This window comes from Ochlerotatus camptorhynchus, unplaced genomic scaffold (genome assembly GCF_037179485.1).
Source record: "Ochlerotatus camptorhynchus isolate MF236.1 unplaced genomic scaffold, CSIRO-AGI_Acam_v1.1 ptg000158l, whole genome shotgun sequence".
Classification (NCBI taxonomy): Eukaryota; Metazoa; Arthropoda; class Insecta; order Diptera; family Culicidae; genus Ochlerotatus; species Ochlerotatus camptorhynchus.
In genome coordinates, this window is record NW_027040648.1 from 1,218,784 (window position 1) to 1,232,032 (window position 13,249).

A 13,249-nucleotide genomic window follows, 5' to 3' on the forward strand; every position below is an offset into this window, starting at 1 on the left:
TTCACTTTCCATTTCTATTCCATTCCCATTCTCATTTAATTCCCATTCCATTCTCATTCCATTCCATTCCCATTATATTCCATTCACATTCCATTCCCATTACATTCCTATGTCATTCCCATTATATTCCCATTCAATTCCTATTCTATTCCCATTACATTCTCATTCTATTCCATTCTATTCACATTCCATTTCTATTCCATTCCCATTATATTTCCATTCCATTCCCATTATATTCCCAATCCATTCCATTCCTATTCCATTCCTATTCCATTCACATTCAATTCCTATTACATTCTCAATTCCATTCCATTCCTATTCTATTTCCATTACATTCTCATTATATTCCATTCCAATCCCATTCCATTCTATTCACATTCCATTTCTATTCCATTCACATTCCATTCCCATTATGTTTCCATTATATTCCCATTTACATTCCTATTCCATTCATATTTACATTCCTATTCCATTCCCATTCCATTACATTCCTATTCCATTCCCATTCCATTACATTCCTATTCCATTCCCATTCCATTTCTATTCCCATTACATTCTCGTTCTATTCACATTCTCATTTCTATTCTATTCCCATTCCCATTCCATTCCCATTATATTCCTATTCCATTCACATTCCATTCCTGTTCCATTCCCATTATATTCCTATTCCATTCACATTCCATTCCTATTCCATTCCCATTATATTCCTCTTCAATTTCTATTCTATTCCCATTACATTCTCATTATATTCCATTCACATTCCATTCTCATTCCATTCTATTCACATTCCATTTCTATTCCATTCCATTCACATTTACATTCCTATTCCATTACCATTCCGTTACATTCCTATTCCATTCCATTTCTATTCCCATTACATTCTCATTCTATTCACATTCCATTTCTATTCCCATTCAATTCCTATTCCATTCCCATTCCATTCCTATTCCATTCTCATTCTATTCCCATTCCATTCCCATTCCATTCCCATTCCATTCCCATTCCATTCCCATTCCATTCCCATTCCCATTCCATTCCCATTCCACTCCCATTCCATTCCCATTCCATTCCCATTATATTCCTATTATATTCCTATTCCATTCACATTCCATTCACATTCCATTCACATTCCATTCACATTCCATTCACATTCCATTCACATTCCATTCACATTCCATTCACATTCCATTCACATTCCATTCACATTCCATTCACATTCCATTCACATTCCATTCACATTCCATTCCTATTCCATTTCCATTATATTCTTATCAGAGCTTAAAATTATTGACTGCCTAGGCTGAGTGTGAAAGCACTGCACTATTCAATCCTATTTGTACCAAACGGTAAAGGACGAGGCAATGAAAGAGCCAACAAAAACATTCAGTCACTCACGAGCAGGCGACGCACACCGCTTGCCTTCACTCACACAGCGTGCAATTGAGTCATTTTTCCATAGAAAATGCACGCTCAGTCATTCAAAACAAATATAGGGTACCATCACAGAAAAATAAACGTGTTGACTGAGCTACTGACTGAGTGCACGGCTGTCAGTGACTCGTTTACCTCTGAATCATTCAGACTCTCACGAGGCAATGAATGATGAGGCAGATGGCAGTTCATATTCATATCAAAATGACTCAATGAACCTGACTGTTTTGCGCACTGATTCCCATTATATTCCCATTCCATTCCTATTCCATTCCCATTATATTCCCATTCAATTTCTATTCTTTTCCCATTACATTCTCATTATATTCCATTCCATTCCCATTCCCATTCCATTCTATTCACATTCCATTTCTATTCCATTCACATTCCATTCCTATTCCATTCCCATTATATTCCCATTCCATTCCTATTCCATTCCCATTCCCATTCCATTCTATTCACATTCCATTTCTATTCCATTCACATTCCATTTCTATTCCATTCACATTTAATTCCTATTCCATTCTCAATTCCATTCCATTTCATTCCCATTCCATTCTTATTATATTCCCATTCCATTCCCATTATATTCCATTCACATTCCATTCCTATTCCATGCCCATTCCATTCCCATACAAAAATCTAGCGCCAATTTGCGCTAATTTGAATTATCAACATTTTTACACTCCACTATTTTGAAACAAATTTCTAATAATTTTCAAAAAAATTATGATACATTTAAAAACATTTGATATTTGGATAGGTTTCATTATTTTCACAATGTACTGTACAAGAGACTTTTAATGTTGGCCTATATGCTGTAAAAATGACAAAAACGCAATTTTTACGATATTTTTTTTTTTAGTAGGCCTATGTCTCACTTTAGGTGAGTCCAAGGTCTTTGATGTCTTGGACTTTTTCAGAATTATAAAATGCACAACTAGGCCGAAAAACTACAAGGGACAGCCCTGTGGGGTTGTACGCAATGGTGACGTAGGACTATGTGGTCTTATAAAATAAATGTTATTTGTTAACTGCAGCAGGAGCTTGCGTTTTGTGTAGGAATAGGAATTTTAGCGGGGTCCTCTCTGTTTATACTCTTTAGTATGACGCGCTTGGCATACATGGCCCACAGCGACTCACGAAGAGCTACTGATTCCGATCAATAGCGTTACGGCTTCTTCCTCCTTCTATGGATGCTCATGTGGGCTGAAACTCGCTGCTTGCGGGCAGCCTTTTGTTGTGTACTGGAAAACAATGTTCAACGCCACGCTCCGAAAACACTGCTGCTGATGCCGACGACCAGACACCACCACACACGATGATTGAAACTGAATTCGATCATTCGTTGTGTACTGGAGACCACCACCATTCACGACGCGGTGATTGAATAAACACCGTTTGCTGAGACCGGATGAATTCAACTTTGAAATCTGTGTTAGGGAAATCGGTTTTCGCATGCAATCGATGATAATTTTATTAAGAATAGCAACAGTTGCACAGTCGTGCAATTTTCAATAGCGAAATTTAGAGAAATGATGAATGATGATGCGTAGAAATATTTCTAATCGATTGGTGATAAAATTATTGAAATTGGTCCAGGGGCAGCTGAGTAATTAACGTTCAAAATCTTTCATAATTTTGTTACATGTGCCATTTTCGGTTTTCACAATGTGTACCCCCATATAGAAATCATAGACGTAGTCCTACGTCAAAAAACATCCTTCTAGGACCCTCTGTTTAAAACATAGATTCGCAGGAATATGAAGTAATCAGAAATCACCAAAAGTTGGCCCTTAATAAACTGAACAACTTTGAAGAATGCATACCCACGGCGATAGAGGTTCTGACCACGCTACTGGGTTCACTGCCCGACTGTGCGTAGGTATTCTAAAGATCTCCAGCTGATCGAAGATTTCAATTAAGTCCACTGGATATTGTTCAAGACTTCAAGCTGGTCATGCCAATTATTCTAAAAAAAACCCCATCATTGACCGAGTAAAATTTTCCTCGCTTTTTCTCAAAAATCTGCTGGAAAATGAGGAAAATCGATGAACATTTTACTCACACGGCCGGTGATCCACCACCTCAAATTTGAGTTTTGATCACTTAATATTTTTTTCTTGATTTCCCAGGAAAAACGGTTCGAATATGAGGAAAATCGAGAGAGGTTTTACTCCGTCTATTAGTATACTCCAAGACTGAGTTAAATTTTCGTCGATTTTCCTTATATTCGAGCAGAGTTTTGAGAAAAATTGAGGGAAATTTTACTCAGCGTATGAGTGACCTACGATTTTGCGATTTTAAGTGTAAAACCATTCCATTTTGAGTCGATCGCATACCAATAAACTGAGTGAACCCTCTCTAGATGTTCCTCGTATCCGAAAAGTTTTTCCTGGAAAATCGAGGAAATTTTTACTCAAACACGAGTCAGATTCAACGACCGTGCAACACTTTCACTGCAAATTCTACACGGCGAATGAGAACGACCCAAATTTGAGTTTAGTTCACTCATAATCGCCAAAAGTGCAGGAACTCAGCGATGAGTAAAATTTGTCTAATGGTTTCCTTTGGAAAACCTAGAAAATCTGCCGGAAAATGAGGAAATTGACGAAAATTTTATTCAGTCTCGGAGTAGTACCAATAGACTAAGTGAATCCAATCTTTACTTTTCTCAAATTCGGAAATTTTTCCCTGGAAAATCCTGGGAAAACATGAGGCAAATTTACTCATCGCTGAATTCCTGCACTTTTGGCGATTATGAGTGAACTAAACTCAAATTTGGGTCGTTCTCATTCGCCGTGTAGATAATGACTTTCGATGCAATGCCAATCTTTGCAGCTACCCTTAAGAGATTTTTAATTTTTAACTTGATAGCCACAACCATCTGTACCACCGGTGGTATCGGTCAACCCTATCCGCCAAGCACGATAAACGAAACAAGCAAAAAAACTTTCAGTGACGCCGTAATTCCGGTAACTTTTAATTACTTTCGAAAAACTCACCTTTCGGTATGACGCCGGGATCCATGAAGGTGGCCATCGTAAAGTTGGCGATGACGAAAAACGTGATGACGGCCTGGTACGCCGGCACCCATGGGTGTCGCTGTATGTAGAACTGGCGACATCTGCGGAGAAAAGAAAACAAAAAATCAGACGAAACGAATATGAGCACTTTGACAAGTAGGTTGGTAACTCTAGAGAGTCTTTGGATGGACAGCTTGACGACAACCCATTATAGGAGCAGCAAGCAAGCAAGTGTGCCTAAATGAGGATGAGAAAAACATCATTATGGTTGCAACTAACAACGCACCATAATACCCGTGAGCTGCTTGCCATCGCAAATTGCAGTGCCACAGGTGCAACGGCACCCGTCAACACAGCACGGACGGATGGGAGGATTAGGTAAATCAAAAAAGGAAACGTGCTCACAGCAGCAGGAACGGGAGTACAGTCAACTCTCTACAAGTCGATATTGGAGGTGACCATGTCCGTAGCCCAGACCCCTTGAGAATTGACTGTCCTTCGGCGAGAGAGTTGCTGCTCGAGTGAAAGGGCTGCCTGTCTGCCTGCCACTGTCAATCACTGCTGCTATAGGAGACGCACATTTTCATTCATGCGTTTGACGGTCGTATGATGGATTTTATTTTTAAATCACAGTCACACGCAGAAAGTTGGTTTTATTTTTTGGAATCTACTTCAACCCCGTTTGGGGAAGGAGACTAGGGCGCGGGTATAGGACGGAGCAGACACGATTTATGACATATTGGCGATGTGTTGCGCACCGATACGGGAACGATGGTCCGATTTGTTTCGGTTGGTGGTTTTTCCAGTCGATGAAAAGCAGTGGGCAAGAGTGACGGATGTAAAAAAAATTCAATAAATTTCTGTGATCGGCTTTGAGAGGAAAACAGCAGAAGGTCGAATCAAAATTTCATAAGAAAATGGTCTTGTGTAACCTCTTCGAGAGAATGACGAACCTAATAGGCATTCTCTTTTGTTCTTCGGTGGATGCAGCTAACATAATTGAATAGGGAAATTCACGTATTCTCGTCAATCTAACCAGTGTCCCCACTTCTATTCATATGATGTGTTTGTGTGTGTGTGTGTATTTATTTGCTGCTTGCTGCTCCATCCATTCTAATCGATAGAATGGTCAAACAATGTTTCAACACATTTCTACAACGATGCAAACATATCAGATGAGTGTGACTATTGTCGGCAACAGCAACTAGCTGTTGTATTATCTATTAAAACCTGACAAAATACGTTTTCTCCGTTGTGAAAGTCAGATCATAATGAAGCTGAAATTCACTGACGTTGAATCCACAGATGAAAGTGGTCGATAATAACAACATTTTGATCTGGAACTCGACTATATTGGTTTCATATGTATTTATAATACAGAGCTCGGTGGCCTAGTGGTGGCCATTTTTGCATACTAAACAGAAGATTAGGCGTTAATTTCCCAGCTCCTTCGTTCTAGAGGTTTGTTATCACATACTATTATCATATCATATCCCATACCATTATGAATCCTGATCGCCATTTAGAAACAAATAATTCTAGATTCTATGGCTAAATTTTACCACACATGATTGCTTCGGAGAACTTCAGGAAATTTCGAAGTAATGGAGAGGAAACTGCAAGAAACTTTCTATAAGTGCGGCGAATTTTGTAATTTTGTGGTTCAGCTCACTTTATAGACGTTTAAGTTTAGTAAAATTTGTTTATGGTTTGTTTGAACTTTGAAGGAAATTGGCGGATTTTTGAGAAAAAAGCGAACTTTAGAAAATTTTTAAAAAAATATAGCTTTAGGAAACATTGTAAAACTTTACAGTAGTTCAGGAAACTTCGTTGAAGTTTAACAAACTTTGAATCTTTCAGGAAATTTCGAACAAGTTCAAGAAGCTTCGTGGAAAATCAACGAGAAACGTAGAAGTGTTTGTTGAGCCGCTTATACTGTTTGTTAACGAGGTTGTACTTCCTCTTCGATGCATCCGTTCGAAGTTTACAAAATGTCTTCAAGGCAGCTCGTTTGGATGACTTCAGTCGCTTGAGTCGGTGATTGGTCCAAGGAGGGTTACTAGATATGGGAGGATTTGTCATGGGTACAAACTGGTCGATTGCATACGCAACAATACCGTATGCGTGATAATGTTTGCAACATTAAGCAATGTCAAAATTAAAAAAAAATCCAAAAATTTCGGTTTTCGAGTTTTTTTTTTATTTAAAGGGGGATGTTTCTCAGAATCTTAAACTATGTTAATCATCGATCGAGTTTCCACTTGCTGCAATTACGGCCTCCACACGCTTCCGGAATGCACGGCAGGTTCTAATAATGTAGTCTGGATCCATTTCTCTCCAGGTACGGGTCAATGTTGGTCTGAGGCTGGCTGTACTCGGGTGGCGTTTAGAACCGGCCTTGGGCTTCATGACGCGCCATATTGAGTAATCCAGCGGATTAAGTTCTGGGCTGGATGGCGGCCACATATCCTTCGCCCAGAACGGAAGATGTTCCTGCAACCACTTCTTAGTGCGGTTCGAGGTGTGGCACGGAGCCCCATCTTGTTGAAATACAAAATTTGGCTTCGGACCGTACTGTTCTTTGATCCACGGAAGAACATACTTATTTAAAGACCTCCGTGTTGACCTTGTCGCCTTCTGGTGAAGGCGTACATATCGTAACAAGCATCCGAGCAGTTTGTACTCAGCTACAGTTCATCCTTCGCCTCCATACACCGTTTTCAGATACCCCGCCAAACATGGTCCTAAGCACTCGTCGTTCGAAAACACCCAGTGCTTGCAGGTCCTCCTCGAGCATCGTCCACATCTCGTGCCCGTAGAGAATTACCGGTCTTATCAGCGTCTTGTACATTGTACATTTAGTACGGAGGTGAAGTTTAGCCGACCTCAGGGTTTTGTGGAGTCCGTAGTAAGCACGACTTCCGGCAATAATACGCCTACGAATTTCTCTGCTGCAGTTGTTATCCGACGTCACCAATGATCCGAGGTACACAAATTCATCCACCACCTCGAACTCATCTCCGTCGATTGTCACGCTTCTGCCTATGCGAGCCCTATCCCGCTCGGTTCCTCCAGCTAACAGATACTTTGTCTTCGACGTATTCACCTTTAATCCAACCTTCTCTGCTTCATGTTTCAGCCTGCTTCGCCACGGCCTGAAACGTTCTTCCGACAATGTCCACGTCGTCAGCGAAGCAGATGAACTGGCTGGACTTATTGAAGAACGTGCCCCGCATGTTAAAGCCCGCACGTTTCATAACACCTTCTAGCGCAATGTTGAGGCAGGAAAGACCATCGCCTTGTCGAAGTCCTTTGAGAGTTTCAAACGAGTCCGATAACGTCACGCAGTACTGTACACCATCCATCGTAGCCTTGATCAGTCTTCCCGGGAAAACCGTTCTTGTCCATAATCTTCCATAGCTCTTCACGGTCAATAAGTATCATAAGCGGCCTTGAAATCGAGGAATAACAGTTGGTGCGTAGGGACTTTATATTCACGATACTTTTGGAGGATCTGCCGCAACGTAAAGATTTGGTCCGTTGTCGATCGCCCGTCGACAAAACCGGCTTGATAACTTCCCACAAATCTGCTTGCTAGCGGCGATAAACGGCGAAAGATGATCTGGGACAGCACTTTGTAGGCCGCGTTAAGAATAGTGATCGCTCGATAGTTCTCACATTCTAGTTTGTCGCCTTTTTTATATACTGGGCATATTACTCCCCCTTTACACTCCTCCGGTAGCTGTTCTGTATCCCAGATCCTGACTATCGGTGCAGACAAGTGGCCAACTTATCCGGGCCCATTTTGATAAGTTCCGCTCTGACACTATCTTTCCCAGAGCTTTGTTGTTCTTAAGCTGTCGGATAGCATCCTTAACTTCACCTATCGTGGGAGCTGGCATGTCCCCCTCATCCGCTGAACCGACGTAGCCATTCCTCCTGCCGCCTTGGTCCTCCACCTCTGCGCCGTTCAGATATTCATCGTAGTGCTGCTTCCACCTTTCAATCACCTCACGTTCGTCCGTTAAGATACCCCCTTCCTTATCCCGACACATTTCGGCTCGCGGCACAAAGCCTTGGCGCGATGCGTTGAGTTTCTTGTAGAACTTGCGTGTTTCTTGAGAACGATACCGCTGCTCCATTTCTTCGCACTCCAGCTCTTCCAGGCGGCACTTCTTATCCCGGAAAAGATGGGTTTGCTGTCTTCACTTCTGTTTATATCGCTCCACATTATGACGGGTTCCTTGCTGCAGCATCGCCGCCCGCGCTTCGTTCTTCTCGTCCAAAACCGTCTGACACTCTTCGTCGAACCAATCGTTCCGTCGATTCCGCTCCATGAAACCAACGGCGCCTTTAGCAACGCTGTTAATGGCTGCTTTCACGTTGCTCCAGCAGTCCTCAAGAGGGGCTTCGGTGAGCTCTCCCTCATCCGGCAACGCTGCGTCGAGGCATTGCACGTACTCAGTTTGCGGCTTCAGGCAGCTTCAGTCGCTCCAGATTGTACCGTGGTGGGCGTCGGTCCCGAATGTTGTTGGCAACGGAAAGTTTTTGGCGCACCTTGACCATTAGAAGGTAGTGGTCCGAATCGATAATGTCCGAGAAGTGCCTTCCGTCGATCAAAACGTGGTCGATTTGCGATACTGTCTGCTGCGGTGATCTCCAGGTGTACCGATATGGGATGCTATGCTGGAAGTAGGTACTCCGTATGGCCATGTTCTTAGAGGCGGCGAAATCGATGAGCCTAAGGCCGTTGACGTTCGTTAGCTGGTGAGCGCAGAACTTTCCTATAACCGGTCTGAATTCCTCCTCCTGGCCGACCTGAGCGTTAAGATCTCCGATGATGATTTTCACGTCATGGCTTGGGCAGCTGTTGTATTCCCGTTCCAGCTGCGCGTAAAAAGTGAGTGAGGGTTGTGCACGTTGTTTATGCTGACATTGAAGAAACGGCCTTAGATCCTCAACTTGCACATTCTGCTATCGATTTTCCACCACCCAATCACGCGCTTCTGCATTTCGCCCATCACGATGAAAGCTGTTCCCAGCTCATGTTTATTGCCGCAGCTATGGTAGATGGTATAACCAACAATCAATACGAAACTATCGATTTTCAATTGGCTCACTACTTGACTAGCCTATTGGTCCCAAGCAAATAGATGAAAGTGTCCCATTCTAGAAGAAATTCTAGTACTACACTATGTTTGTTTTGATTCGCTATGAAAGTTTGACAGATAGAATGAGGGGTTCGTGGATTTTCCTATGTTTCGAGGGGTGCATCGATTACCTTGGGACCGATGATAGTACCAGCCAAAAAGTTGAGCATGTTTCTTTGGGACCTTCTGGTCTTAGAGTTACCTCTATGGTATAACCATCCCTATACGCATGTACCGACGATCCCTGCCAGCAAACCTCCTGCAGCGCTACGATATCCAACTTGCGGACCCTCAATAATTCGGAAAAAAATGCGGGAACTTCCCAAGAAATTGAGAGACTTGCAATTCCATGTTCCGAGTTTCCAATCGTTAGTCCGTTTCCGTTGCTTGGGTCTATGCCGATTGTTCCGGTCCGTATTTACATTGCTTGCTTCCTGTACTTTTGTTTTTTTTACGGTTGGCTTGTAAGACCTGCACCAACCCCCATTGTCTCGCCGGGGGACCATCGATGATTTTGTCGTTTAAATGTTGCATTTCCAGCCCACTGTGCATTACATGGGAAAGTTTAGTGACTGAAGGTTGCAGAAGTTCTCCTTCAAGTTCCCTGAAATTCCACTCAAACAGATTTTGGTGAATTAAGACTGATCGGCAATCGGCATTCGCAATCGGAAACCTATCGACACCAAGTGCAATAAAGAATAAAAGCTGCCGCAGTTAAAACTCTGTTGCCACACCCTGCCTGGCTTTCAGTTTCGTGCGTGGTGTGTAAGGTTTTATGCGACATATCACCAAGAGAATAAAGGAGAAGACGGAGAAACCCGAATAGAAATTCACTTAATGTTATTTTACGATGAAGACATCACCACTGAAAGTTAACACCATGTGTAAGTGTAACATTGGAAAGCATTGCAGTCGAGTTGGGCTTGCGGTGGCATAGACACGACTGTCAATCGACTCGATAATGTTACCAATTGTAATTTTTGCTCGGGAACCAAAGGGCCAAGGAAAAACTTGCATCGCGCGATCCAAAAACGTGATCCACCTCAACACACTTGGTTGGCCGTCTCTGCTGGGTGGAAGTTGCTTCTTGCCTAACACTGACGAACTGTGTCGGTCGGTTGGTAGACATGCAGTGCGAAAGAAAATAGAATTTTTAATTTGTTGCTTTTGGTTTTTCCGCTTTGCGTTTTCCCTTTTTACCTTTGCCATTCAGTTAGCCACGCTGGAAGAGTATCGTATCCCTCGAAAAATTAACACAATATTCTGCCCAAAGTCAGACAGGCAACTGGTTCCGGAGATAAGGTTAAAAGCCGAAAATTCGGACAAGGGAACTCGACACCGATGGGTGAATTAATCTAGATTTTCACTTTGTTCCGATGCCCATACCGAACTTGGTAACTCACACTGCCGCGCCCGCCTAGCCAACCGACCGTACTATAGCTGACCGTTAAGTTGTGGTTAGTTTGGAACTTTGGTTGGGAAGGCCGTAGTTTTGCACAACATAAATTGCTTTACTGCGCTGCTCTCGCTTCCTCTCACTCTCCTTCCGGCTTTGAACGGCTGCCAGACTAAAAACTTGTGTCTGCTTTGGAGGTCCACCATCACCATCACCACTAACCATCGTAAACAAATGGCTTTTGGAATTCTAACACAAGTTATGCTATCAATCAATAAGTGGGATTACACGTGTAGGAAAGGGAAGGTAGACAGTTGTTCTCTGATGGATTGCTTAGGAAATTGACCATAATCATGAGAGAGAGAGTAGCAGGGAGAACTCTGAGTGAATGTGATCTCAAGTGGTGGAATTTTTAACGTTCTACAGAGCAATTCTCTACAGATTGACGAATTTTTTAATTTTTTTTTTAATTTGTCGGCTCCGATTTTGATGAAAATTTGCACAGTTATTCTTTTTTAGTAAATATGCCAATTTGTGTTATCAGTTCTTCAAATTGAATCACGACTACTTTTCTAACAGGGCCTGTGTAAAAATAGTACTAATGAGTTAAAAAAATTATATTGCCGAAACGCTTTGTTCGATTAATTTGGTGTCTTGAGCAAAGTTGTAGACATCATTTTGGCAATAATGTTAAAAAATATACACTGTAAAAAAATTCGTTTGTTTCAATGAAAAAAAATATATTTCTTATTAAAAAAATTAATTTCTCAAAAAGTACATTTTTGAAATTTTTAAGCCTCATTGAAGCTCATAATATTTGCTACAAACTGGCAAAGTTTGGTGATGGTAAACTCAAAAACAAAAAAGTTATGATTTTTTGAATATTTCACGATTTTTACATTTACATTAAAAACACATGTTTTTCAACCGTGTATATTTTTTCAAGAATTGCATTTTAATTTTGCACAACTTTCTCGAAGACACCAATGCAATCAAGCAAGCCGTTTTTGCAATATAGATATGTTTATTTCATTAGTGTTTTTCTACACAGGCCCTATTGATAATTTAGGATTCATTACATCTGATACCATGAAAAGGTATCGTTACTAACAAAACTAAAAAATTCGTTTGATGAATATTGAGCTAGAACTAAATAAAAGTGAAATGATGCTCAAACTAGCGATTAATTTTCTTTTTTATTCATTGTGTTCAATTTTGCATAGTTGTATCAGTGATCTTAACGGTAATAAGTCAAATACTCAACACTGTAGTAGTGAACACCAAAAACATCTGTCTGTACCTAATGTAGAAATTATACCTATCGATCTGATACTTAAATGAGTTTGAATGGTGAAAATAAGCAGTTGATCACAAAGATTGCTTTTTACCGCATACATCTTAAAAAGTTATCATATGAAATAAATGTAACACCTTTTGGTTAAAAGGTAAGCATAACCTTCAGTTGTATTTCAATGAAATCATTTTTAAAGATTATTATTTTTAATTTTTTTAATACAGGAAGCAACATGAGTGAACGAGTATGTTTTATCAGGTGCATTCGGCGGTTCGAGGAAGTCAAGTGCTCGAAAGAGCTGAGGAATATTTCGAATATTACCATCCAGAAATTAAAATCGATTGGATATTCTGAAGCATCAGGATTGAATACTGGTTTTCGCATTTGCACGTCCTGTCGTCTTCGTGTTGATAAACAAGCTCTTTTCATCTCAAACGAGCATGTTGCCGGAAGCTCAAAGATGCCAACTACAGTGATAGTACCTGTCGTACCGAGCTGTGAAAGCCTTACAACTGTACCATCAATGACATCAGTTACTTCAGTTCAATCGTACCAGGAATTTACTCAACCAGTCAACATCGAGATATTCAACCGAGGCATTGCAGGAATCCAAGTATCACCGATAGACGTGGGAAAACTCAACTACATCCACTACCCCGAAAAGAAGCACCGTGAAATCAACGAAGGTATTAGAAAGAATCTTTTCAACTTAGAGCCTGAGGCTGACGAAGTGAATGAACTCAAAGAAGTTTTAGAAAACATGAAGGAAAAGTTTTCCAATGCATTCACTGCAAGAAGTGAAAAATTATTAATTTTATCGTTATTGCCTTATTCATGGTCAACACAAAAAGTTATGGATCAATTTAATGCTAGTAGATATATTGCAACAGAGGCTAAGTTGATAAAGGAAGGTCATTCATCAAAAACCGCAAAATATGGCACAGCCTTAAGT

General features: G+C 41.0%; 1 protein-coding gene across 1 annotated transcript in view; it reads right to left on the reverse strand.

Moving 5' to 3' along the window:
- The window catches only part of LOC135701381 (palmitoyltransferase ZDHHC8-like), a 106,319-nt gene that overhangs the window by 67,281 nt on the left and 25,789 nt on the right, over positions 1-13,249 (reverse strand). Inside the window, exon 2 of the mRNA XM_065222159.1 lies at positions 4,437-4,558. Within this exon, the coding sequence (XP_065078231.1) occupies positions 4,437-4,558 (122 nt within the window). The remainder of the gene's footprint in view (positions 1-4,436; positions 4,559-13,249) is intronic.